General features: G+C 40.7%; 1 protein-coding gene across 1 annotated transcript in view; it reads left to right on the plus strand.

The window, feature by feature from the left end:
• Nucleotides 1-2,994: 2,994 nt before the first annotated feature.
• LOC146166814 (protogenin A-like) overlaps nucleotides 2,995-27,383 on the plus strand; it is a 42,037-nt gene continuing 17,648 nt past the window's right edge. Inside the window, exons 1-17 of the mRNA XM_083385026.1 lie at nucleotides 2,995-3,827; nucleotides 11,695-11,836; nucleotides 12,438-12,577; nucleotides 13,414-13,548; nucleotides 14,075-14,233; nucleotides 14,727-14,870; nucleotides 15,115-15,291; nucleotides 15,706-15,840; nucleotides 16,936-17,115; nucleotides 17,803-17,918; nucleotides 18,721-18,979; nucleotides 19,178-19,263; nucleotides 19,924-20,029; nucleotides 21,812-21,904; nucleotides 23,095-23,278; nucleotides 25,763-25,905; nucleotides 27,037-27,201. Of these exons, the coding sequence (XP_083241152.1) occupies nucleotides 14,113-14,233; nucleotides 14,727-14,870; nucleotides 15,115-15,291; nucleotides 15,706-15,840; nucleotides 16,936-17,115; nucleotides 17,803-17,918; nucleotides 18,721-18,979; nucleotides 19,178-19,263; nucleotides 19,924-20,029; nucleotides 21,812-21,904; nucleotides 23,095-23,278; nucleotides 25,763-25,905; nucleotides 27,037-27,201 (1,909 nt within the window). The 5' untranslated portion in view covers nucleotides 2,995-3,827; nucleotides 11,695-11,836; nucleotides 12,438-12,577; nucleotides 13,414-13,548; nucleotides 14,075-14,112. The remainder of the gene's footprint in view (nucleotides 3,828-11,694; nucleotides 11,837-12,437; nucleotides 12,578-13,413; nucleotides 13,549-14,074; nucleotides 14,234-14,726; nucleotides 14,871-15,114; nucleotides 15,292-15,705; nucleotides 15,841-16,935; nucleotides 17,116-17,802; nucleotides 17,919-18,720; nucleotides 18,980-19,177; nucleotides 19,264-19,923; nucleotides 20,030-21,811; nucleotides 21,905-23,094; nucleotides 23,279-25,762; nucleotides 25,906-27,036; nucleotides 27,202-27,383) is intronic.

A 27,383-nucleotide genomic window follows, 5' to 3' on the forward strand; every position in this document is an offset into this window, starting at 1 on the left:
GAAGATAAGCGGCGACCACTGTCCGTTGCGCGCTCGGCCGCTTGCGAAAGCGCTTAGCCGCCATCGTAGGTCCCTGCTGTTGTTGTGTCGAGAGAGCGCCAAAGATAAATGCGAGAATGAGAAAGAGAAAGAAGAAAAAACACGAGTCCGGGGGCCCGTTGCGCGCGCGGCCTTCTCGCCTTTAGCTACTGTAATGCTGTTAGGGCGGCTTGCCTTGCGCGCCGTGCAGTTAGTTTGCCTTCCCAGCGACATCTATTATTAATCCGCGGGCGGCTCGCTGCTGCCCGGGCGCGGGGACGGAGCTCGTTTGACTGCAAGAGAAAGCGACTTGCGCCTCGGGAATCTACTGGATGCCCGCGGGCGGCCGAGAAGTGCGCGAGTGCACGGCGGCCGCGCCTGATCATCGCCTGCTGTTGTGGCCACCGCTGCCGAGGCACGATTGGTCAGTCGATTGGTTTCGCTGCGCGGCGCGTCGAGAGCTTTGGGCGCGTCGCTACTTCCTCTTGCCTGTCGCTCCAAGCTGCCCAGTCGCATTCCTTTTAAAATCGCCTCGAAACGAGCTGTATCCCTCGCTCGCCCGCCGCGCCAACCTAAACTGCCTCGCAGGCGGCGGAAGGCTGCACCCATAAGCTCTGTTTTTTTGCGGCGCTGGGGAATACGCTCAATTAATTATTAATTGCGGCGACATGTTGCGGTGCCCGCCCGTCCCTTGCCGTCGAGTTGCCAGGGCACCGCAAATTGAGGATCGGGCCCCGACCGCCGTAAGACGATAGTAGCTCAAATCGCGATTCCCCGCATTTTGGGCCGTTACGTCCCCTTTTCTGCCTCTTCTTGATTGATGCATGCGAGCTGTATGTTGTTACAAAGCGCACACAGTTTTGTTTTACTCACAAATTGCGTTTCCGATGTTGATTGGTTTTATCTCAAATTTTGCGAGACAGTAACAATATACATCGATAGCAATCTCTCTTCTGGCGTAAAAGTAGTTAGAAACTACTTTACTTTTAAAACACACAAACTAACCCATGGTTATTTAATTTGAATCTTGAATCACAGTATCCCTTTGAAATTTCCGGCCGTAATATTAAAAACAACTCTGCTATTTAATATATTAAAAATAAAACCACCAGTTAAACTGTTATTTTACAAGTAGCCGAGATTACGCGGTGTCAAAATTTAAGATATTGTAATAATCTGCGGTGTTCAATCTTATTGTAGAACTGCTTATTAATAAAAACGTGTCGACGTTTTGTTTCAACTAAGCACTCCTTGGAAAATAAACAAGTCTCCAAACTGATTATGCTTGAATAAAATGTATCGTGGTGTAATGAAGTTAGAGCTGATCGCAAATAAACTGTCTACATTGTTTTTTAAGTGCAGCACTGCGCGACTAAATATGTCAAAACCATGCGAGTAAAGTTCACGCAGCTGATACTTTTTAAAGTTTGTCCTTAAGCTTTCAACGCTGTCTTAAAGACTGGCGCGTTTAGGAAAAAGGCATCTCACGTTTCAACGCTAAACAAAGGCACCGAAACGTTTTCCCGACTGAGGGCAAATGAGGTCGCTTTGGAATACACACGAATAGTATTTGTTGTTGTTGTTGGTGGTCGTTATCGCTTGGCGGTTGCTGGTGCGCCCAATTTCAAGTAACAGTTGCCGGAAAACCAACTGGCCGGTTTCCCTAAATTTTCGGAAAACAAATTAGGCATAGAGAGTGGCCTTAAATCAGTTAAATGGCACGGTTAAAATCGCTAGGTTTATTTTGCCTTACAACATGGGTGCCTTTTCTTTATTATTTGGTTAAAAAAGAGCTTTCCAAACTGGAGTCGCTAGTAGGTCCACAATCCACATCAATTTTACGTGTACTGGTAATGTACTGTTTTTTGACGATATGTAAATCTCTAAACTAACACAACAGTTCCCCGACTGATTGACACATTGCTACCATCAAATGCGTGCATAAGTAGGCAACGAGAAGATGTTCTGTTTTTCGCTGTCGTATTAGAAGGCTCGCATGATTTAAAAATAACGTTCTTTGGGCTTCTATGGCCTTGTGCCTACATGGTATTTCAGGAAAGTTTTTGACACTTTGGTGACCTAAAACTGTGCTACAGAAATTAATTTTGCACAATTATTGATAATTTGGTCGAATTCCAAGGCGTTTTTGCGCCCTGCTAGAAATCCAAGGCGTCTAAAAACGCTCTGCACACCCACGTTTGGCGCCTAAAGTTGGAAAACCCTTTCGGTAGCATTTTTTCTCCACTTTTGAAGCGATTTCGTTAAACATGGAGCCGGTAAAATGGCAGTTCCACGCCGCATGCTGTCGCCACGTTAAACAAACTGCTCGGAAGCAAGGTAGCGCTGTATATTTTTTTGCCTGTTCATCGTGTCAAGTGCTACCGGGACGGTCCCCGACCGACAGCAACAGTAGCAGCTTGTTCCGCAGCCGAAAACCTATGTACGTTTGACATGCTTGGGAGTGTGCGGCGTGTGCGGCGTGTGCGGCGTGTGCGGCGTGTGCGGCGTGTGCGGCGTGTGCGGCGTGTGCGGCGTGTGCGGCGTGTGCGGTTAATGTGGTCTTACGCTTCCAAGTAGGTCGCGGGTAAGTCTATAACCGATCCCAATTAAATTTTGTTTCTTTCCGCCACATGTCATTTTTGTTTTAATATTTTCCGATTGGCCTTTTTATAGCCCCGCCGCTTAAAAATAGTAGTTTAGGGCTATCCTTGTTCAAGTCCATGAGCAAGCTTTAGGTGGATTGCGCAACATCTTTCAGTGCATTCAGCACTAGCCGAATCACATCCTTATCGACTAAGTTTTATTATTGTAATTCTAATCGTTTGGTAAGTAATCTCCCTGCCCTTGAAAAGTACACGCCAAGTATGGAACCTTTTTTTATTTCACCCTATTGATAAACTAGGTTGTCCAGAGTTTAGTCAGAATCCTATAAGCCTCTGTCGGCGGCGATTTTTAATCATACTATAGAAACGAGTGGTTGTGCACTAACCGAAACAATCAACCCCTTCACCTCGACTTCCACTCTTTAACTTTCGTCCCGAAGCGTAAGTCAAGATACCCCAGTTAATAAGCCATCGTTACCTATGTTTTTCTAAAAAAAAACTGAAGAATAGTGCTTAGCCCCAAAAAGTGAATCCTATCCCGCCAGTTAATAAAAGATACAGGGGACAATTGTAGTTTCACGGGTACTTTATCTCCACTAACATTTCGATTTCCTTTGCCAGGTCAAGAACCAAGTGAAACTGTGGTGGTCAAGCCCCTACCTGCAATTGGATTCGTGCGGCAGCCGCCGCGGACGCTGGGCGCGCAAATCGGACAGTCAGTGTTACTGCCTTGCGAAGGCTACCAAGCCAGTCCCGACTTTGGCGTTGACGTCAGATGGTACAAGGACGGTCAGGCCGTCACGCCCGAGCGGCTGCTGCGGTCACGTGAGCGTTCACGCTCGAGTGCGCCCGTCGACAACAACACCTCGTTCGCTCCTTCACTTTCGAAAAGTAACAATAGTAACGCCGCCGCCGTTGTATCGCCGCCTATCGCAGACCTCCAACCTTCTAGTAAGGAATTACCTCAGCAAAAGCAAAGACGTGACCGTTACAGAGGCGCAAGCACATCAACGCCGTGGTCGCCGGCGTCCACTGTCCTGACGGCCGCGCCGCCCGGCTCCCAAGACGATTTTTATCCGTTCCTTCTGCCCAACGGTTCGCTCCTCATCCCCAAGGCCAGCGGAGCCAGCGCGGGGAAGTACCAGTGCTCTGTCTCCGCACAAGGCCAGTCGCTTTTGAGCAGAGAATGCCAACTTGTTTTGTACGGTAAGAGATTTCAAATTGTCAAAATTTGTCAAAAAAATTCAAATTGTCAAATTCCGTTTTTCAAAGTTTGGATGGGCCTTCATAGTGTCTGTTTTAAAAGGATACGATTAAAGACTTTATAACACCGATACATTTCGCTTTTACCCCCGAAAACGTTTGCCCCACATTCTGGTATTACCTTTTACATTTCGTACTTTACGTAATGATTGACCCATGCTTACAGCATCATATCCTTGACACGTTTATACATCGAAATCGGCGTTGCCAAGAACAGGGATATTTTTGCCTAGACAAATGCAAAGTCGAGATCTGCTTACTGTAAATACAGAAATCACGTTAAATTAATTGCTAAGGTCATGAACCAATAAGCGTTATCGCTGCAAAACGTTTATCCCTTCTATTGTGAAAGAGTGTGTTATATAAAAGGGTTGTATATGCATGGAATCCAAACATTTGTCAGCAGTTTCTGCTTGTCGATCGCTGTTAGGGAGTTATAAGCCTCCGTCGCGCCACGTGGGTAGGGAAGCGCCGTTCCCACAGTACCCACCGCTTTTCGTAGGCCTCCAAATCATCCACCTCCCCCCGAATATCAGAAATAGTTTAAGTAGATATTTCCCACCAAAATTAGCAATGTATATTTTGGTTTGCGGCGCCTGATACTACGAATATGCCGATTAATCAGATTTTAGTTTTTATGGGAGCTATCTAAATTTTTGGCTCCGGCATTTCCACATCCTTAGTCGTAAACAATGGTTTGAGATTTTTTTTGTTGAGTGTCCACGGTGTTGGTCCGATCGTATGTCCGACTTGTAGACGCGTAGACGCCTAGCATTTAAGTCTTACCTTCTGTCCACCCGGTTAGGTCTCTCACATGGCACACGACCTCTCAACCTTTTTACGTTTCCGTCCTAAACTGTATACCTTGCTTTTTTACAAGGAAAAGCAAAGGACGCCCGATTTAAAACTGTACGACGCACGATTGTTTGAACTAATAACCTGACAGGAGCAACTGTTGGAAGTGCTCTTGTTAAGTACATGTAAACGGAACGTCGTTACCTTAACACAGTGGTCTTTAACCTTTTTATCAAGTGACCCCAATTTGAATAAAATGAAATCAGAATTTACATTGCGACCCCATTTTTTGTCATATACGAATAACACGGCTGGAACAAAGTAACTTGGGCGAATATTCGTGAATTATACACAATCCAAGAAAAAATGTGGCTACACATGTGCACCACAATTTGTTGTGATATAATTGCCTTTAGGAAGTTTTAGTTAAACAAATAAATTTGAATTTATGAAACGAACGAACACAAAAATTCCAATTTGTTTTCAACAGTGATTGCATTCAAGTGCGATGGTTGCGCCTGCACAGTATCAACTAGGTTTTGCAAATGAAAATTTTTTCATGTTTTGTTTCAAAAACATTTACATTTTTTTAATGGACAACCAGCGCAGCGATTGGCAAAATCAAAAGTTAGATTACCAACAGCTGACAGTCAGTCCACGTTTAAATGCCCTTTCCTCTAAACTGCACTTGCTCGTCATCGAAATCGAAATAAGTGCGGGTTCGCTATCAATCATTTTTCAATTTTAAAGTGGCACCCGGCAAACATAAACGCTGGCCGTCTCCCCTTTTCTGTGACGTTGTAATGTTTCAAGTCACTTCCAATGGGACAAAGCTTCCGAGGTCGCTACCGCGGTTCGTTCACGGCGAAAGCCTAAAAGAGATGCGTTGCAATAACAACGGGACAAAAGCGAGAACAGCACCTGTGTAGGTTGCACGATAAAACTAGTTGATTTCCATCTAAATCTCCCGCTTTACCTCTACGGGCCTCAAAGCTCAACGTTTTTTTTTTTGAACCATGTTGATTTCCCTGGTAGCTAGTTTTTCCCACCAAGCTTTTCTGTGGTGCTCTCTTTGTTATTCTGTATTCTGAGGTTGTTGTTTTTGAATTGACAAACACAACGTCTTTTGATATCATTTAAATGTGTAAATGTATCCGTTTTTCACCTTTTGCTTGCGTTGCCGTGAACAGACTAAGTAAACTTCGGTACACGTGTTCTTTAGGCTTCATAGCGACGCTAAACAATTTCTTTCAGAACATTGCGTATCTTTTTCAGAATGTAAACCAAGCGTTTTGGGCCTTTTTATCTTGAGCCTTACTTCGAACCCGAGAGAAAACACTAAAACGCTTTTTATAAAATGCATTAAAATGGGAAATAGTAAGATAAATAGTGGAGAATATTTAAAAATTATACTTCTCCTAAAAGTGTTGTTGCAACTGATCGCTAAACATTATTAGGGATTGTTGTTATTTTGTTCACATTTTTACACCGATCTGACACGTTGCTCGAGATCCCGATATTCGATTTTTTGTTTTTGCAAAGTTTTTACATTATTGCCTATTTGGAAGTCTTTTTGAAAACGGCAACCTGCTTGTTTTGGATAGCGATTGATTTGCTTAAAAGCTAACCAAAATGTTCATAACTGGGCAGCGTAAAATTGCCCATCGCAGTACAGGCGAAGCGTAAAGCATAATAGCCCAAAAAAAGTTGAAGGAAATTGAACGGCCGCGCGTTATCCGGTCGACAAACAAACAAGCCGACAAACTTGCAAGCGACCGAAAAAGCTATCGCCCCGCAGGAAATATTTACGGCAGGGCGGCGGCCGTTTCTTTGGACAGCGGACTTGTACACGCGGGACCCAAACAGCGATATGCTCGCTCGCCCTGTGCCCTGTGCTGCCTGTTTGTGGGAATGTGGGTGTTGATCGCCGCGCAATGGACGCGTGTGCGTGGTGCGGTCGCTCTTCAAGAGCACTTGGTAGAGAAAATAATCGTCGTCGGCCAGTAAGCGGCGGCTGAGCGGCGCGCTCACGCCTCTCGTTTGCTCTCTAACCAGCAGGACAGTGCTGTCCGGCCGCACGGTTCGCTAGCTTGTCCTTAGGTATAGGCGCTGTATTCGTGAAGACCACGGACTAGCTGTTATCGCTGGACGCAATGCGTTTTTTATCAAGGCTGTTTCATACTTACCTGACGGTGGTCTTTAACCGGATCACTGTGGGGCTTGTGTCCTGGCATTTTTTCCCTGGGTAGCACTGTTTTTTTGGGGGGCCAGTAAAATACTAAAATTATTACCTTACTGACACTTACTATTATTACCTATTACCTACGCTACACCATAAACAAAACGGCGAAAAAATGTTGACCTTCTGCCGATGCGCAGTTATAACTTGAGCCCTACCTCCAAGTGGCGGCACCATCTCCCTTTGGAAATGGTTGTCCTGAGGACTGGGCCTAAACCCTTACACTTCAGGCATTTCCGGCCTCCTTTTTGGCCAATGGGAAGAACTAAGCCACTACCCCTTTACTTTACTTTTACTTTTAGTTAAAAAATAAAATAAAAAAATAAATAAAGGCTGCTTCATGAGGCCCTCTATACCCAGTACACCTGAGCCTTCCCTCCCTCGTTGGATTCATGCTCTTAAGGTTGTCCGTAGGCAGTAGCTCTCCATATCTATCCCAAATTTAAACATAATTTAAACTTAATGTTAAAACCATTCGGGTATATCTTTTGGTTGCTTGCATGCCAATAAGTTAATACTAAAAACAAACGCTTTGTACGCTGTACCAACAAGGTCGCATCGTCCGAAATAGATTCTACGCGCCAAACAATTGTCCCGTATATCAATTAGATTTCTTAACACCGAAAACGCGTTTTTTCTCCTTACTCTTGCTTTGAACTTTCACCAGCATGAATATGGCTTGCAGGCGCAGCCACCGAAATCGTTTTTCTGCTTAAAAAAAGCGCCAAAATCCAGTATATATGGATGGCTGCGTTTCGCAAGTCTGTTCGTGGAATTTCCTGCTAGCCCATAATTCCGCAGGCTTTCTGAAATACGCGTGCGCCATTAAAAAATTAGCCGTGCACTTTAGGCATCGTGTTTAGTTTATCGCAGAAAGCAAGTAAAGGAAACATAAAATCAGCAATATTTGCCCCCCCCCTCCCCCTGGTCTCTTTGAAGTACCTAATATACTTTTATTGTGGATTTGTCGGGGTGCTGCAAAGTGCCGCCTTTAAAACCACAAAATACGACGATCTTGCGTGCTTAAAATACCTGCCACGCACGCGACCGTATTATTTGATAGGTTTCACTTCTGTAAATAGTAATATAAATCAAAAAACAGCTTCTCATTGGTTGCCGAAACGTTGGTAAAGAATTAAAATTACCAGAGGAGCTGTTTTTGATTTATATCACTTATGCAGGCTTGCGTTAGCGAAAAAGCTTAGGAACCACTGTAGTAGAGCCTACCAATCGAATAATTACAACCTTAGTTTTCAGTAAAAATTCCACAAGGATCACGCATCAGCGGCCGCTCGCTCGTTGGACCCTTTTCACGAAACAAAAGGCGCACGTGTACTTTGCTGCCACTAGCGCAAATCTGGCCGCGTTGATAAATAACCGGCTACAAATTTTGCTTGGGGCAGTCGTATTCGCATGTTTTTTTTAACGAAACTTGCGCGCACTCCAAAAAATATGCGCGGCGTTGTTGCAAACATTATTTCCCGTCAAAGGTCAGATACCGGAATGGGAACATTAAAAACCCAGCTCTTTGCATTTATTGCATATGCCAAAAATAAATATTTTTTTAATATGTATTTTCACGCTTACGATGAAAGCGTCGCACAACAAATCCACACCTGTTTCGCGAATGTGACAAATGGTTTGTTATTAGTAGCAGAGTGCTACATAGCTTATGGCCAGACGTTAATCGTTTGCTTCTTTGTGCCTAACAGTGACGGCTAATTGTGTTCACATTGCTATTATTTCCGTTTTGGGTTCGTTTCGTTGTGAGCGATCTAAAAATAGATGCTGTCGAGATATTAATAAGAGCCCTATGTGCGAATATCATTTCGCTGTTTGCATTTTTCTCTCTGCATTTCGGCCAAGAGCCGCACACTTCGACCAAAATTATTCTCGCCGTAAATATTTTCAAATTACCAGACGCCAACAACTTTATTTTAAAAACAAACACTAATGACGTGATTTGAATGAATCGTAATCGTTATGATAGTAATAAATTTCCTCGTGCCGGTTTTCGCCTTTTTTTTCGTGGCGACGAGACAAAAGAAAAAAAAACGGTTTGTTATGAAATGTTTGATGAAGATTTACATTGTTTTTTAAACCGTGCCCACTCCCAGAACCTTAAAACGCGAAGGGTCCATAAAACCGAAATTAGCTCACCAACACAGTGATCTCGCAACGAAACGGCGATAACGGTTTAGGGTTGCGCTACATTCGTTCGTGGTTCCGTCTTTCCAGCCTGAGTGGACATCAGCAGCAGTAGCAAGCAAGCGCAGTAACAACAGCCTCGACCTTTGTCTAAAAGCGCAGGAATGTGGCAGTGGCTAACTAAATACAGGCGGCGCAGATGCGTTTCCACGGGTCTTAAAACTCGTCTCCGGTGTTGTCCGGTACCGTTGGCCGAGCAGAGAGGCGCCCCTTTGGGGGTTTGGGGGTGAGACCATCCCCGTCCACTTGTCAGCACTTTTCGCGTGCGATCGGGTTTTCGTTAAGTGCTTGCAGTCCCTAGCCCCCAAAGCCCGTAAAACGGTCAGTCGCCCGCCTGCGCGTTTGCGCATACGCGCGCGCGCGGTTGGCCTAAGCGCGTGTGTGCTTTGCGCGCGCGCCTGACCACGCTTGGCCACGAGGCGCCTAGCCGAATGGCGAAACCGATAGAAGCGCGATTTCGTTCGTTTGCTGTTTTGTTTGTCCTCTTCAAGCCAAGGCCTTTATTATCCAAAGCTGCTGTCCACTTTGTAGGCCGCTTAGTATTCGCGTCGCTCAGTTGTTTTGTCCGCCCCGTTTTGCTCGTCCGAAATGCGCGAACCCGACGGGGTGCAAACAAACAATGTCGCTTGTCTGTTGCGCTCGGCCAACAGAGAGAGCAGTTCGTGATTCCTGCAGCGGCCTATCGGCAGGAGCCCTAGCCAGTCGCGAAACGGCGACCGACCGCGCTATCCAAGCCGAGCAGCGGCAATAGCCCGAGCGCGCCGACTCTAGATTTACTTTAACACGCGCTCCAAAACACTCCATCTCTCAACTATTTTCGCCTCGTCGCCGACGCCTTTCTCTTTTCGCTCTCCTCTCGTTTGACCAGCACCGTTCGCGTTTCTTTAAACGATCGCTGCTGCTCTGCCCTCTCTCGCGCGCTCCCGCCTTCTCCTTTCCTCTTGCCCTTCTCTCTCTCGCCCATCTCGAATCCCTCATTACAAACAAACTCTTGTCCACTCAGCCGCGCGTTTTTTTCGCCACGGACGCTGGCCCGCGCTCGCTCGCCTAGAATAACCAGAAATTTTCCAGTCGCGGGTTTTGTGTTGACCAAAGCGACAATTGACCCTCCCCCCGCGCTCGCATAAGGATGTAGCCTCCGAAAGCCTCACATACTCATACACACACACATACATGCGTTCGTGCCACTTGAGTCTCTTGCACTGGACAAGAAAAGCGAACACGCCACAAGCGGCCAGCAGTGACCGATTACGTACCGCCTGACTTGTGCCAAAAGCGTAAGCGTTTGACCGCGAAACTTCGGTCTATGCATTATTGGCCGCCGACCGCTTTGTTTTTGTCTTTGCGGCCATAGAGAGAACACGCTACGCGCTAATGCTCGGCCGCCGTCCGCCATTGTGTATCGCCATATTCTATCCAGCGGCAAGTTTCTCTTGTCGTCCGCACCGCCCTCCGAATGTTTCGCTTAGCTTGCGCGTGTGTGCATACGTGCGCGCGCGCGCGCTTGGGCGTGTGTGTGCGTGCTCCAGTCAAGTGCCTTCTGCGCTTCTCTTCTGCGGCGCTTGGGGCTTGCTTGTGTGTGACCGAGCGAGCAAAAACCGCCCGTATAATCTGGCTTCTGGTCCTTGTGCTTTAACCGCGGCGACGGCGCCCTGTGGCCTGTGTGCGGCTCGCCAGTCAACCGCGCCGCTTTTTTCTGATTTGCCAGTGTCTTGTGTCCGTCCTTGACTAGTTGCTGCTGTTGGCGTTGCGCTTTTTCGGACGCGACTACGGTAAGTTCGCGCCGCACTAATTGCCGCCCCCCGTCGAGACCGCAATCTTGTGTAAGGCGGCAATCTCACGACTTAAAGTCTTTCTTTGTCGCACAGCGCGCACTCATTCCCCAGCTAGGCGCGGTTTCAACCTTATAACACTTGAAAGCGCGGGCCTCGAACGTAACATTCCTCGCATCGTGCGAGAAAATTGCTCGCGCTCGAAAACGGAAAACAACGGTCTTCTGTCTGCGTAGTGGCGCACCGCGTCATTGCTGTCCTCCAGTCTTGCCACTTTTACTCGCAGAACCACAGCGACGTGTGGTTTACTTTGCTCTCTGCGCTTGTAAGGCCAGAGGCCCGCCAATGCCACCACTGCTGAACTGTCACCCCCTTCAAAGTACTGACTGCTTTGCTGGACTCCCACTCACGCGGTGGCGCTGCAGAGCACTAGAGCGCGACAAGCCTTTCAGCTGTTAAGCGTTGAAAGAATTGTTGAATACTTCCCACCTTCAGATGCAATCCCGTCAGATTTTCGTCTTTCTATAACACACCTGTTGTTTCACTCTTTTTGTCCTATCTTTACCTGTCAATTTTTTAATAGCGAAGTTAATAGCAGTGAAAGTTATCTACATTTAAACCTTTTTCTTTGCAGTTGGTCCTTCAATCAGTGTTCATCCTACCCCAAAAAGCATTTTGTCTTTCTAAAACACAAGTGGTTTTACTAGTTTTACCCTATCTTAACCTGTCAAGTGTTTTTTAACTAAGTTAATGCCAGTGGTGAATGTTAACTACATTTAAACCCTTTTCTTTGCAGTTGGTCCATCATTCAGTGTTCATCCTACCTCAAAAAGCATTGTCGAAGGGGAATCTGTTCGCTTCGTTTGTCACAGCCACGCACAACCACCTTCCAAATATGCATGGCATTTAAATCAAATAAAACTACCTCCAAGCCAAAGGTAAACGCACGTGTTCTGCAGCAACAGTTTTGTGATTGCTCTGTATGGGCATTATTAAAGAAAGTGTGCCTTCTTGCCGTTTCTTTTGGTTCTTCCAGTTAATATAGTTCCCAAAAGTCTATAAAAAAACAAAAAAGATACTATTAAGTATCAATTGTGCTTAGCTGGTTTAAATTTTTCCATGTCCTAATTCTTGTATACTAGGATAAAGCTGCAGCACTTTTGTGATTGCTACTATGAGTATTATTAAAGAAAGTGTGCTTTCTTGCCGTTTCTTTTCATTCATCCAGTTAATATACTTCCAAAAAATCTCTAAACAAACCAAAAAGACACTATTTGTTATAAATTATGCTTAGCTAGTTTAAATTTTTCTCCATGTCTTAATTCTTGTATACTATTAAGGTAAAAGTGCTGTAAAAAAATTCAAGGTTTTTTTAAATGATTTTTGTAAGACATGGCATTATTTATTCTTATCATAAATTTAAGGGACACATTACATAACCAAAATGAGTCATGCCTTGCTCTAACTGCCTCCTTTTGACTCTTCAAGAGTCCTTGACCATAAAAGCCTCAAACAAAAACATTGCAATACACTCGATAGGTATTTATTACTACCTGACGGCGTTCTCCAAATCCTCAATGTCACAACCTCTGATTCTGGTTCTTATGACTGCCATGCCACAAATTTGATCGGTGCTGCGACAAGCCAACAAGCACAGTTAACTATTACAACAAGCAGAGGTAAGCATTTGTTTTTTTTTCACCCACCAAACCAAAGTTTTATTGCACTCTCAACAAAGCTAAATTTTTGCGTTTTTGTACAACTAAATTGCTTAACATTTCAAAGAAATTGTTAATGCTTCGAACAACAATATCGACATTTGTTATAAAGTTTATGTATTTCAAACCTAAAGAATTTTCTCAGTCTTAAGTTTGGGAACTTTGTATGCTCGTCATGAGGTTGGTGTAGCAAACTTTAGTTAAGACTCCCGCTTACAAAATACCTGTTTTTTGCTCACAAATTCCTGTCTTTTAACTGTTTTTTGCTCATTGATTTAGCTTAGAAATCTTTTTGCAAAATAGATTTAAATTTATGACAATAAATACCCACAATTTTGTGCAGTGTACTTGATTTTAGAACAGGGCTTTTAAACTGGAGTTCGTGGACCCCTTTGGGGATTCATAAAATACTTATAGGGAAAAAAGGGAAATACCATGTGGCCTGATTAATATCTTGGTGTATAATTCGACAAATGGAAATTATCATTTTTTAAAAGAAAACAATCTAATTTAAAATAAAAAGGCTTTCTTGAATGTATTTAGACTTCATTTCAATTTAAAATATGTTTACTGGTCTAACTGTTTTTGACGCCAATTTATTATGTTATCTCTAAAAATTTAATGCTGACCGTTTTCTATGCAAATCCAAAATATTTTTTGATTGTGTACACCAAAAAGAGAACCCTGGTTTTAGAGAGTGCTGGGTGGATAAGTTTTTACCCCATCCTATGACCATGGTTGTTTTATTTCCAAACTGGGTCAAAAAATATATTAATCTTTTCTATCTTGTTGTTTAGTTGAAAAATCGCACCTGTCTTGGGTTCCCGGAGCAGGTGTAAGTTCTGTAGAGGTGGAAGAAGGATCGGTATTATTTCTTGAATGTTTAGCCTCATCCCATGACAAAAGAGTTACTTACAAGTGGGAGAGAAAAGGTACTGCCTTCAAGTTTGATGTAAAACTGTTTAGCATGCAGTTTGTTAGACATATTTTCTTTATCTTTGTTTTGGATTATTGTAATTCTATAGTGGGTTTATCTTTTGCTATGACTGTAATGATGTGTATCGTTAAAACTCTTTTTTCTGCCTCAACTAAACTAAACTGTTACACATGTTACCTGTCATCAAATAAGTAAAATTTTTGTACCCTCAGATTTGCCGCATGAAATGTCATATAGTGGCTTGGAGCCAGCTGGTGTTATGGCCATTATGGGCCTCCAAAATCAGTTGCATTCAAAAGTATTGAAGCACTAATTTTGGATTCTGCATACTGACATAAGTTTTTTTACTTAAATTTATGATTCCAATGTTTGGCTAGGTGTATGATTCCAATATTTAGTTAGTTGTATGAGGAGTCCAAGCCTGGTTAGGCACTAAATATAAGATTTGCTTCTTTGCTACTGGTTTGCTCTATCGTCAAACTCCAGTTCTCTTGATAAAGTAGTTTCCGTTTTGTTTTCAGATGGAACATCTTATTGTCAACCTTTGAAATCTTGTACCATGTCCAACGGCAACCTAATTATACCTCATGCGACTAAAGAGTTTAGCTCTGGCCTCATTACCTGCAATGCCAGCGATGGTCTTACTCATATAAGTCGAACAGTGCAAGTTACTGTATATTGTAAGTTGACCAATAGTGAAGCATTTGATAAAGCTGGCTGCACTTCTATTTGTTGAGGACACCTCCCAAAATTCCTTACAGCCTAATTTACAGTAACCATTGGTCGTTGCCCAATGCCCATTGTTGCCCTCTTAAATTCACACTTGAAAAAACAATGATTGCAATTTAATCTACTATGACATTCCAATTGACAGACATGGATATACATCGCTCTCAGGAACTATGTAAAACAGCATATCATAAACAAATGTAAAGTTATTGTTAATGGCTAGATATGGTTAGGTGTGTTTATTTTGCTTTTAGTGGTAATAGGATTTTATGTTGCGTCTAACGTTGTGACAGTTGAAGTTTTAGATGTGATACATTTTACTAATTAAAAAACATATTTCCATTGATACCTAAAAGTGACATGAATTGTTTTATTTAATAGTACTATTACCCCTTTGATGTACAATGATCTAAAAAAATTCAAATAAGATTTTCTCGTTTTTAGCAAAACCTCAAGCTGTTGTCACATCGAAGATGGTGTTAATAAATGGAACTTATAACTTAGCTCTTGCTAGTAATACAAGAATTATTTGTGAGGGACGTGGTGACCCCAAGCCCTCCGTTATGTGGACAAAAAATGGAATACCTGGTATGTATAAACTAAATGCAAAGTCAAGTAGGAAAATGTTATATTTTAGTTAAATGAAATTGTGGACAATAAAATTCCTTAACTTCTCTTAAGCTTGTAATCTGCACTTACTTGTGAATTTAATTTGCTTGCTAGTAATCATTTCATTTAGCAATACAAACTTTAAAGTGTCAAAAAATTTAACCAATGGTGGTCTATTTTTACTATATGTGTAATTCTCCAATTTGCTTTTTCACTTTTGCAGTTTCAAGTCTCAAAAAAGACGGATTTGTGTTAGAATATCAGCGGCCTTCAGTGCTACATTCAAAAGTCGAACTCTACCTCTACCACTTTAACTTGGCCAGCAGAGGATACTATCAGTGTGTGGCCAGCAACAAATATGGCAGTAACATTACCACCATAAAGGTTGATGTCAAGTCAGGTATGTTGCAGAGAGAATACTTTTGTTTGTAAGCAATTGTAATAAGATGTAGATAAAAGGTCTTTAGACTGTTTTCCAAAGTCATTGAATACTTAAACATATAAAATCATTCTTCTTTACAAAATACGAACATGTAGCAAATAAAACTGATAACTGGTCAGTCACTGCTCATAAGTTAAGCAATAATCTTTTTTAAAAGTGTTTGATAAGTTTAGTTTTTAATTCAAGGCCTTACTGATTAATACTACAGGCTACAGGGTACACATATGTGCCTTTTTCACCTATTTTTTTTTCGTTATTTTATAGTAACACTTTTGGTGTTATCACTCTATAAACGATTTATAATAACTTTTGGATTTCATTTTTTTTATTTTTATCAATAAATGGTTTTGCAGTAGTTTGCCATTTTTATAGGTATTGAATATCCAGCACCAGACAGTCCAAGCCTTGCTTTTGTGAATTCTACAACGATTGAGATTGCATGGAACAAAACAGAAGCGGGAAACTTCTACATATTGTTTTACCCCGCTCGTAAAGCGAGTAAAATCAGTACGTGCCTTCTATATACTAAGTTTACTTAAGTCTACCAATTTGGTATTTAGATCACCCATGTTTTGTGCTCAGTGCTCACTCATATTTCAACTAACTAACTAACTTTTCCGAGTTATGGCATCACCTTCTACCTGTATGTTGTTCTTAACAATTAATTTAATACATAAATTTCAGTATAACAAATTAATGTAGCAGCAAACATAATGTCTATTATCAACAAGCATATAACGCGACAGTAGAATACTCCAGCAAAGCTAACAATCCAGGTCAGAAACTATTAAAAGATCTTTAAAGATATATTATAATACATTTTGCCAGCAAAGGTACCGTCAGTATATCTTAATTTAAATGAATTCTTCGAATTGCTACCTTTGGTAGGGCATTCTGCTGTTACTGATCAGGAATTAAGGTTGATAGTTATCTTGCAAGGGTCAAGGTGATTTCAATTTTCACACATTCAGTGCCACAACATATATATATTTTGCAGAGTATGTTGTAGCTTTTATTCTCCCAACTACGTACTTCAAAAAATGGCAAAGTGTGCCGCGCGACTTTTCATAATTTAAAAAATAAACTATTTACATCCCAAATAAGCATTGGGACAAGCATATCATTAGACTTAAATGCACACTATTGCATTTACCTGTTGCCTTGTGGCATATGAAGGGCGATTGTCAAGTAATGAATTTATCGTTTTATAGATGATAATATTTTTTTTCGTGACGATAATTTTATTTTATTTTCACTGTGCCTAATGCTAAAAAAAGTTTTCAAACGACTGTCGTCAAGCATACTTGGAAAACTGTTTTATCGCCTTTCGTCTCGGGTTTATGAAAGCAAAGAAAAAAATGACCTTAGGCTTACCCTTTAACAGTGGTATTCTCTTTCTCACCTTATGTAGTGCCACACTGTAAACCGTAAAGGTGGAAATTATTGCCCTTATAGGTGGTTCAACAAATTCTAACCGTAGGGTATGTTTTATGATTTCCACCCCGGGGCAGAAGTGTTTATTCTAACCTAATGGGTGAAAATCTGTTTTCCACCCATATCCTCCTTCTCGCCTTATGTAATGCCAGTGTCTTGTTGTTACAGATACTGTCGACAAAATACTGGCGTGTCCCTTCAACAACATGCGATGCAGACACAACATCACGCAGCTGACAGGCTACACCAACTACTCCATATATATCCAACAACTGGTCCATCGGAAGGGAGAGGAGCAAAAATTTACTCTACTCTCGCAGCCCTTACGCGTCACCACGAACGAATGTGGTAAGTGATGTTCATCGGACAGACCTGGACAACTATATAATTTTCCAACTCAATGAAATAGAACATTGCTTCTTAAACTTTTTTAGTTTTGTTCACCCCCAGCATCTATCTCCAGATTTCATTCACCCTTTTCGAATGAAATAATAAAACTATCTCGTCTATATATACTGAAACAGGTTGAACACCCGGAATATCCGCCCTGTTCGCAAGATATCATTTTACCAAAAATACTACTTTACTTTGTCCGACGGCATTTTTAGTCTTTTAGTCGAAACCAAAGAATTTGAATTAAAACTTTTGTTCGCAGCGACTCCTAGGCGAATTTTACAAGGAAAAGCCTAAACGTTTAAAAAATAGCAGAGAAAATTTGTAGTTTACTGTACATTCTGATTAGAAAAAAATGCGATTTAAACTGAATTGATTGTGAATAGTTAAATGTAAGTTTCGCATAACTTTGAAATGTCATTTTTTTATCGAACAATCGCTCGTTCGACGCTTTACTTCTGGAAAACAGTTTCTGCCGTGTTTGTAAATAAAACATAGGTTCTCCTTATTCAATGGGATAAATCTTCGCCTTTTACAACAACGAAACAAACCAAATGTAGGCTAACAGCATCCGTTACTTACCGCGTGTTTTACAACCGAAAAATAGAAATGAATGTTTACTTAAGCAATGGTGTTGTGCAGTTCCACAGATTTACGCTCAACTGGAAAGCGTTACGATTCTTGGTCCACATCAGATGGTCGTTAGCTGGCTCGCCCCGACCAAGTGGGAATCTTGTGGCAGGATTATTTACTACAAGGTTAGACTCCTTAAAATTCGCTTTTGTTTTTCGATTTTTTTTGTGGCAATATATAACCTATTGGTTAAAATCTGATTTTATACATTTGCTTATACGTTTTATCGTTTTTCAACGATCTTTTAAAATTTGAAAGTGAACCCTTTTACTTTCTTTTACTGTGTACATCCGACCCAATTACGGTTTCAATAATGCAAATTGGAACGTAGGATTAAGGCCGTCCACTTTGAGATTTTTCTGCAATAAGATTCGATTTTTTAAACATAAGAGTCCGACTCTTTAGAGTAAAACCCTCTATGAACGTTATCTTTTGTACGAACGTTTTTATTATTAGGTCGACTCGGACTATTGTTTTATTTAAACCAAATCTTTCCAACCTTCTTTGCCAAGGGCGATGGCATTTGTTTGACAAGCAGTGCAATTTCAACTGCATAACAATATTCTCCCTCTAAACAAGCGACAAAGTCCTACTTTCTTGTTAATGAATGAAAGACTGTTCAAGGATCGTTTTGTAGATATATAACGATTGCGTTGTACATATACTCCATTACCTACTCTCGGAAAACAACCTTATTAACCCGCGTAGGTCGAGTACAGCGAGGTGCAGACCGAAGGGACTCTGTTCTAATATATAAGCACTGTGTTCAAGGATCGTTTTGTAGATATATAACGATTGCGTTGTACATATATTTAAGGATTGCGTTGTACATATATATAAGGATTGCGTTGTACATATATATAAGGATTGCGTTGTACATATACTCCATTACCTACTCTCGGAAAACAACCTTATTAACCCGCGCAGGTCGAATACAGCGAGGTGCAGACCGAAGGCGCGACCCAGGCGAGCGGAGGCGGCAAGAAGTCGCTGGAGGTGAAGGTGGACGATCGGCTCCGCTCCTTCCCGCGTCTCTACGCCCTTCTCTCGGACCTTACTCCGGGCCGCGAGTACTTCATCAGCGTCCTCCCGGCCACCAGGATCGGGATCTCCGAGAAGAGGCCGGAGATCAGAGCCAAGGAGGAAAAGACGTGGAAGATTGCGGAAGACAAGTCGTGCTATTCAGGTCGGTCACTTTCATTCAACGTTTTTTTTTTAAAACATATGGATACTAAAATCGGAAGAAGTCTTTATTTGTTTTCTTTTGAATTGTTTTGACAAATTCAGATTTCTGGTGTTGGTTAAATCATTTTTTTTATTTTCACATTGCTTTTTAAATTCTTACAATATCCCAAGTTATTTTTATCTTGACCATTTTTTTCAGTTGCTCAAAACTTCACGATATTCGCCCAATTCGCTTCAGGAGGTTACGGCCAACCGCTGGAGATCCAGTGGAAAATTTCGCCGCAGGTAAAAAAAAATAAATGTCTTAACGTTGTTTTGCTTCTGGCCTGCGTAGAGCATTTTAGTGTTTTTCCAAATTTAGAGTAAAAACAGAATTAGATCTTTTTAGTTTTCTCAAATTAGATTAGAATTGAAATTACCGAATTCCTATTTGAACTAGAATTACGTTTAATTCAAATAATTTAAATCGTAAATTATTTTAATAAGAACGTGGATGGTAAATATTTGTGTGAATTTTTATGGCTTTTTCATAGCATATATTTTTCAGATGTTAAAAATTACATACAAATCGTTCCATCCGAAGAGTTTTAATTCAGGGTTTTTTGTTTTGACTAAAAAATTAAAAATCCTGTCGTACAAAGTAGCAATTTTAGTAAATTAGACTTGGTTGAAATTAGAATTGGAGCACATAGGCAATTCACAAGATAGATTAGAATTAGAATTATCCGCATTTTGCTGTAACTCATAGAGTTCGAAAACTAGAATTAGTATCTATATTGTACAGGTCTGTGCATATTTCAAGTCGAAAAAGTAAAATAGAATAAACCTATGGCTATGGAAACGTTCTGTCGAATTGTAGCTATGCGGTAGTAGCTGTATAACCTACTGTACGCTGACATTACAGCCACGCACAACTAATCTCAGATTTTCTTCATTTTTTTTCAGGTCAAAGTTGCCAAGTTCGTGCTAAAGGTGTCAAACCGCGTCGGCGAACTCGTGCACAGCGAAGACCTGCCGTCCAACCTGACCAGTCGTGACGTAGCAGGCCTGGGTAGGTGCCGAAAGTTTTGGAAGAAATATCTCCATCGTTAACCATAGGTGTCGCCGACCGTAATAGCCCAGATCGATGTCTCTTACCAATGGGCCGCGACGCAAATATTGGCCGTTTAATTTTATTGTGCCGCCTACAGAAAAATGTCGCGCGGTTCATTTTTTACTGTTAAAGCAGGGAGTCGAAGTCATACTTGGGACTCGGGACTTGACAGAGTCGGTTTGTTTTGTAAGACTACGTAAAACTACCAGAGTCCCGGTTTCGAATTTGTTTTTTTTGTGCGCATGCGCAGTACCAAGTTTCGAATTTGCTAAGGCCGAAAACTGTAAATTGTAAAAGTGTAATAGCAAAGGGTGAATTGTTTTCCTACCAAGTATTATGGTTAGATGAATTGTATGACACCCCTATGAGTAGATTGTTAAGTATCCACCTTATTTTACTTGAGTAAATGACTAAAAATACAGGCTGTAGATTCGGAGCCAGACTCTGGACTGACGAAATCGCATATTTGCGATTATTTTAACCGACTCTGCAGCCCTGGTTTAAAGTTGCGTTAGAGCCATAATTTTTCCTAGCTATACTGAAAGAAGATAAATTAAACACCAAACGGTGTTATATAACCCATAGTTTTGCAATCGTCGCCAAAAAGGTTAAGAAGCACTTGTCTATAAGCAAGTAACAAGCAACTACTTTTCCTATGCGTGTTTTTTATCTCTCTTTTTGTAAATTCGTCATGGCCCACCCATGGGCATCTACAATCCACACGGCTAATAAAAGAAAGAAAATAATCCCGCCAGTACTAAAGGGTAGCGAAATGTTGAAAGGCAAAGGGGAAATCCTACGGGTATTAGGGACTGTCGCTCACCGTGAAAAGAATTCTCTTTTTAAAGCTATTTTTCACTCACAGCTAACTGTTTGTCATCGAAGTTATCTCGAAGACTAATCGCGCGACGACCTTACCGGTCCCTGGCTTATCTAGTTAATCCATATACGGCGACCTTTCTTGAAACACTGTCTTTAATTTGCAATAAATGTCATTCTTAGGCCGTTTTAAAACACAAGCCACCCTAGTCTCCCTGTATTTTCCTTGGCGTTTTAGTTACAAAACGAAAAAACGCCGCTTATATAATCCAATGACGCGCCGTGTGATTTTAAGCCCCTTTAGGATCAGGCTTCAGATGTACGAGTCGTTTTGGTGGCGCAGATTTTCTGATATATCTAAAATTCACTCATTTTGTGTCCAGTAATGTAAACTAAATGCACAACATGCGTGTTTCAGTGTCACAAAAAACATTATTTCAAACTAGAAAAGCGGTTATATGAAACCGGAGCGGTCTTGTTTGTTTTGTTCTTTGCCTAAATCTCTTTGATCTAGAATTCGACCATTTTAGCCGAGTGGAGTGAACTAAATGCGCCACATGTGTGGTTTGTTGTAGCAATAAAAAACTTTTTTTTTTAAGCTAGCAAAAGCGGTGAAACCGGGGAAATCTTTGTTGTTTTGTATATATCTTTTCGATCTAAAATTGTATCATTTGAACCTAGTAAAAAGTAAAACTAAATGCGTCACATGTGTGGTGCATTGTCGGAAAAAAATATATTTAATCCTAGCAAAAGCAGTTATATAAAACCGGAGCTTGAGGCGGACGACCAAAGAAAGAAACTCGATTTTCACTAATCAAACAAAACAATATAGAGCAGCGAAAAAAATTATCTTTTAACTCGAATCTATGTCGTGTTTATTCGCTTGCCGTTTTGCTTTAACATTTCCCTTTTGTTGCACAGACCCGCTCGAGATGTACAAGATCAGTCTGATGGTGTTGAGTCCATTAAACAACACCTCGTGCCTTAGCGTTAGCACCGCCGTATTTCCAGGAGGTAAGCTTCTTCTATATTACAGTGGTTCCAAAGTATTGGTCGCGACCCAAAAATGGGTTTAAAAAAATGTTATCTATAAAAAATAAAAAAATTATCTATGAACTGTTTTCTTTCTATTCAAGTTGGTTTCGTCCAAACATAGACTGAATTATTGCATAATTAGCAGTTTTGGTTGTTTTGAAGTCACTTCCATCAAAGCAGTTTGTATGAAGTTCAAGTCAAGTTTAGTTGATTACTTAACAATATTTGAGCTTAATAGTTTATTTTTAGTAAATAGGTCAGTGGAGTAAAACGCCATTAAACCATTTTGAACTGTTTGTTGAGAATCGACTAAATTCACTAATAACTAACATATTTCATATTATTTTTGGTGTCTTGTGCAGCGAGGCGTTAAATTCAAAATTTGGATCGTACTTTTAAAAGTTTGGAAGCCTGTTAAATAATGTGACGTTTTTAATGGATAAATTTGACAGTTGTAGAGGAAGACGGCTTCGATTTACCGACGCTCCTATTCTTTAAACTAGTTTAGAGGTGGCAACCCCGCCCTCTTTTCTTAGTGTTGTGCTTTCTACACGTTGTATTTAAAGTTTTTGAATTTACAGTGTCGATTTGTTTTGCGTAAGTTGTGATTATTATGGCCGGATGCGACTAAGCTTCTATCAATGTTGGTTGAATCAAGTCACTACCTTTTTTCAAATCATCGGCAGCACCATGGCGTTTTTGGGTACTTCAATGTAAATGACAAATTTCCTACTAGCTCATATAGTGTGTATCTTGTATTAATACGTTAATTCTAGTTAAGCAAAGGTGTGTGTTAGTGAGAGCGAGAACACAGTGACCTTTTTTTTTGTATTGAACATTCATGGCGTCCAACATTATTACAAGAAATAAATAGAGATCCGTAGGCTGAAAAATTAAGTTAAATACGCACATTTTATTAAGTTATATTTTGTATTTTCCGATTTTGTTACGAAAGCTTGTGTATCGTATGCCCAAACTCACGAAAAGCGTATGTTAAAAAGGACATTTTAGTTTTTATAAACTTTGATGTTTTTACTAAAATCGACGAAAAGAAAAACGAGGTTAAATTTGTAAAAAAATCGCAATAAAAACGAAATGTTTTACTTTTGACGCCCATTTAGGATCGCACTTAAAAACGTTTTAACCCCCAACCTCTACTACACTAACAGGTTCCAGCTCTCTGGCCATTCCCAAACTCTATGCCGAACCGCTGGGCACCGACGGCGCCGACTTGCACTGGACCTACCACGCTACATGGTATCCTGACCAGCCCATTGCCCACTACGAGGTCAAGTGCGTAGCGGTCAGTGGCCCGGACAGTCAATCGGCCAACACTACCCTGCTCTTTAACAGGTGCGTTGCTGTTTTTTTTGTTATTTTTTGTGAATTACTTTGCAATGGAACTCTAATTTAATCGTTCAAGTAGCCTATTTTTTTTTTTGAATAATGTCTTTCGATTATAAATGTTGCTAGTTTTATATCGACCGAAAAATTATTTTCGGCACATATCTTGTTTTTTAATTATTTTTTGTTTGTTTTATGTTAATTTGCAGCGAAAACTTGCTCAACTGTTTTACAGTGGATGGTTTATTTTCGATTTTTTCAAAGAAATTTTGCTGCTGCGCGAAAAAACATGCTTGTTGTTTTTGTGATAGATATTTTTGTCTTTTACTTCTGTAAGTAGTCTTTACCGTAACTAACACAGGAAAAGGTATTTTCTTTTGATTATTGATACGATTTTAACCTGATCGCAATTTTTTGTATACTTTTACTGCTTTTACTTTTTCTGTACTCTACTTTGGGAGTAGGTCTTACATTTCCACTGGTTATTTATCAACATTAAATAGTCGTCTACTATCGTTAAAGTAAGAATCGATATGTAGATTTTTGTAGCTTAAATAGAGTAAAAATAAGCATTTTTTGTAGGCCTGAATTTTTTGTATACTAGTAAATATACAGTATCGCCAAGCGGGAAAAAATGCGCAGCAATTGTGCGATTACGCGCCCAGTCTAAAATGTTCCGTATGTTTTTATGTAAGGGCAGAAGGCTCGTGTTACGGCATATTGTGACAATTCTGCGTATCCATGGCTTAACGAGCGGAAGTCTAATTGAATGGCTTCTCGTCGCTGCAAAATGGCTGCGTATTCGATCATCAAAAACTCAAAATGGCGGTTTAACGTTTGCTGCAAAAAGTCGGAATGCGATACAAGAACTATTTTCAATCGTGATTTTTTCTCGCTCGGCAATTTTAGATTAAAGCGCTTCACTTAAAATTTTAAATCTAATTTTAGTGTTGTTAAAACTTAGAAAAATTTTGTGGTCAAATGGTAGACCAGGGGTGGCCAACATACGGCTCGCGAGCCATTTTGAATTTTTAGAATGTTTCGATTTCCTTTGGTTAAGTTATGGATTGTTGTCGATTTCGACTCCCGACTGTTTTCCTCAGGCCATTGTATATACACTTTTTTCGCGCGATCACTTTGTGGGAGTGAGTATGATGGAGTAGCGGTAGGCCATTCATTTCGTTCCATGTGTGTGCAAAGTGTTGCTCTTGGCAGTTAACCAAGTAACAAATGCGGCTCTTGGTATCTGATTGGTTGGCCGCCTCTGTGGTAGACGTTCTTGTTGTAGGAAAAGCGTTTGATCGTACTCCCCGTAAAAGCGGTTTGGTAAAATTTGGATAACTGTTAACTGAACCAATGTTTTTTCAAGATTTTTTTACTACTGTTGTTGGTGAACATAAACTTTTATAACGTCCGGTACTTTCTCTGGCAACGTTATTTATGAAATTGTAGTGATGTCTGATATTTGACATTTTATTTCGCCACCGATTCCCTCGTAATTTGGATCAAAGTAGCGCGATCCGATTCGACACTAAATCGCGTCTTTACCATGCTTACACAAGCAAAAAAAAAAAAAGTTAACTTTTCCAAGATATTAAGCCAAAACTTGCTTTAAAGTTCAAACGTCTGGTTACCTCCGGTTGTTAAATTTATCAGTCAAGATAAACCTCCAGGCCTTGGAAAAAATCATGGCTGAAATTCCTATTTTAATTTGGTATCAGATCGGCGCCGATATCATCCAAGTATCGGACGCGTAGCGATTCTAACACTACGCATGGGGTATCGGCTCCGATTCGATATTATCGGACATCTCTATACCCCTGCATAGCCTGGAATTTAAGGTTGTTTGTCTATTCGTTTAAATTGTGGCCGAGTTTACCAAACTGTACTAAATTTTTAGTCGCTGTTTATTAAGCATCCGATAGATGCAGTCGACACTGAACTATTATTAATAGTAGTCTTGGAACTAGAATGTACACAATATCGTAGCTTAATTCTTCCAGCTTAATAACATATTTCGAGTATTACAAGAACAATGGTATACCGAAAGCCATTGCAGACTCTTCACCGAATCTGTCAATCAATGATGCAAGCAGGGCAGACTAGAAAAACAACTAGCCTGCAGTGAGGTTCGAACTCACGACCTCCGGTCAAGCCCGAGTGATTATGGGCCTAGTAGACTTATAGCAATACCAAGCGTTACAGTTAAATAAGCGTTTTATTGCTTATAACCGATTAAATACCTTATTTTTTATTCATTTTTTCTCCCCAATTCCTCTCTGAAATTTTTAAAAAATTAAAAAAATCCTTCTTAAGTGAGCCAAGTGGCTCCCTTTGAGAACCACTGGGATAACACAAACAGCAAAAAAACACTATTCAAAATGGTATAACAATGCAAAGATATACAACTTTAAGGTACTATTACACATCCCTTTGAGAAACCACCGGTTTACACGAAAAGGAAGATTTTATCGATCGATCTGTTTTCTTCAGCACAAGCACAAGCATGGAGGTTCCAGGAATGCGCAGCAAGACAAAGTACGAAATCTCTGTGCGGGTAGTCTTCAAGCAACCAGTGGCCGGTCGCACATTTTCCCAGTACAGTGTCCCAATTTCGCTCTGGACGGGCAAACCAGGTGAGCCTATCTTGAACGAATGGAGCTATTTTCGCCCGCATTCAAACACGCCTGGGGTCCATGGACCCCTTTGTTGGGGGTCCAGGAACTAGTTTTAGGGAGTCCATAAAGGCCTAATTGAAATATTAGTCTATATTTCATTAGTAATCAATTTTTCATGGAAAACAGTTTAATTTAATTGAAAATAAAACTGAGTATTTAGACCCCATTTCACTTTCACATTTTTGGACCGAGATCAGCAGACTTATGAAATCTATTTTTGTATCGTGACGTCATTTTTTACTTTTTTTGCCTACTGTGGTCAACGCGAAGCAAAAAAAATTTTACAGGTCCGCGGTAAAAAAAGTTTGATAACCCCTGGATCATGATTGGGCAATTATTTTTGACAGCGAGCAGCATAAGAAACAGAAAATGTCTTGGCGGGCCGTGTCAAAAAAGTGGATCTCGAATGGACCGTGTGATTCAGTTTAAAAGATCTTCAAATATCTTTGTTTTGACAAGCTCATAAGAGTAGAATTAGGTGGGGATGTCTACAACAGTAATGGATTCATATTATGAAATAAAAAAAATAAAGCTTTTTTTTTGTCTAAAACACTTTGTAAATAAGCCGCGGCCCGGATTATATTGCTTGGCATCTACGCTATTTTACTATTTTACTATTTTATTACTTGACATTCCGCAACTTTTTAGATAAGATATAAAAACAAGGTTATTTCCTTAAATTGCCGAAACAAATAATGCTGTATTGAGACCCAGACGTTTTTTCGTAGGATTTCTGTGGCAAAATTCCGTAGTTCGATGTCACGTTAACAAACATAGTTAAGCCGCGTTATTTCATTAATCCAATAATTATAAAACTACTATAATGCCTAAGATATAAATAGCGCAAGAGGTAATCGTAAAATTTTAAAACGTGCGCAAAATTGAAACGTTCGTAGCGCTGATTTGCGTATAAAAAAATCCATAGTCATGAAAAAAAAAGAAGTCCACGTCAGCTGCTGTCCAAAACTGTACTCCTTGATCTTGTAAGAACAACCCAACTTTCCTCCGTTTATATCGCATTCCCGTGCGTTTTAAGTGGACTATAACATGGACAATCCAACCAACTGACCAACTGACCTTCTCTTTCAGTGCCAGGCAACGAACCTAAGGTGGTCATCGAGCTTAGAGGTCGGCATATGAAGGCCACCTGGGAAGCCCCGACCCTTTCCTACGGCGACATCCTAGGTTACGTCGTAAATCTGGACTGCAAGGAAAACAACACGAGTGTTCTGCGCGAGGTTCACAATCTCTCGGGTAAGATTCTATTATTAGGAAGATGTCGCGTGCTTTCATGAAAATGGAAGATCATCGGCTACATAAGGCGGTCTTTTAGGGCTACAATAGGTGACCTTCCTATTTTCGCGATAACTCTTCGAGTTGTCCGATAATGCGTATACAGGGTTGCCACAAAGTCTTTAAAAATCCCTATGTTTTTT

This window comes from Ascidiella aspersa, chromosome 1, assembly GCF_963924565.1.
Source record: "Ascidiella aspersa chromosome 1, kaAscAspe10.2, whole genome shotgun sequence".
In the NCBI taxonomy this organism is placed as follows: domain Eukaryota; kingdom Metazoa; phylum Chordata; class Ascidiacea; order Phlebobranchia; family Ascidiidae; genus Ascidiella; species Ascidiella aspersa.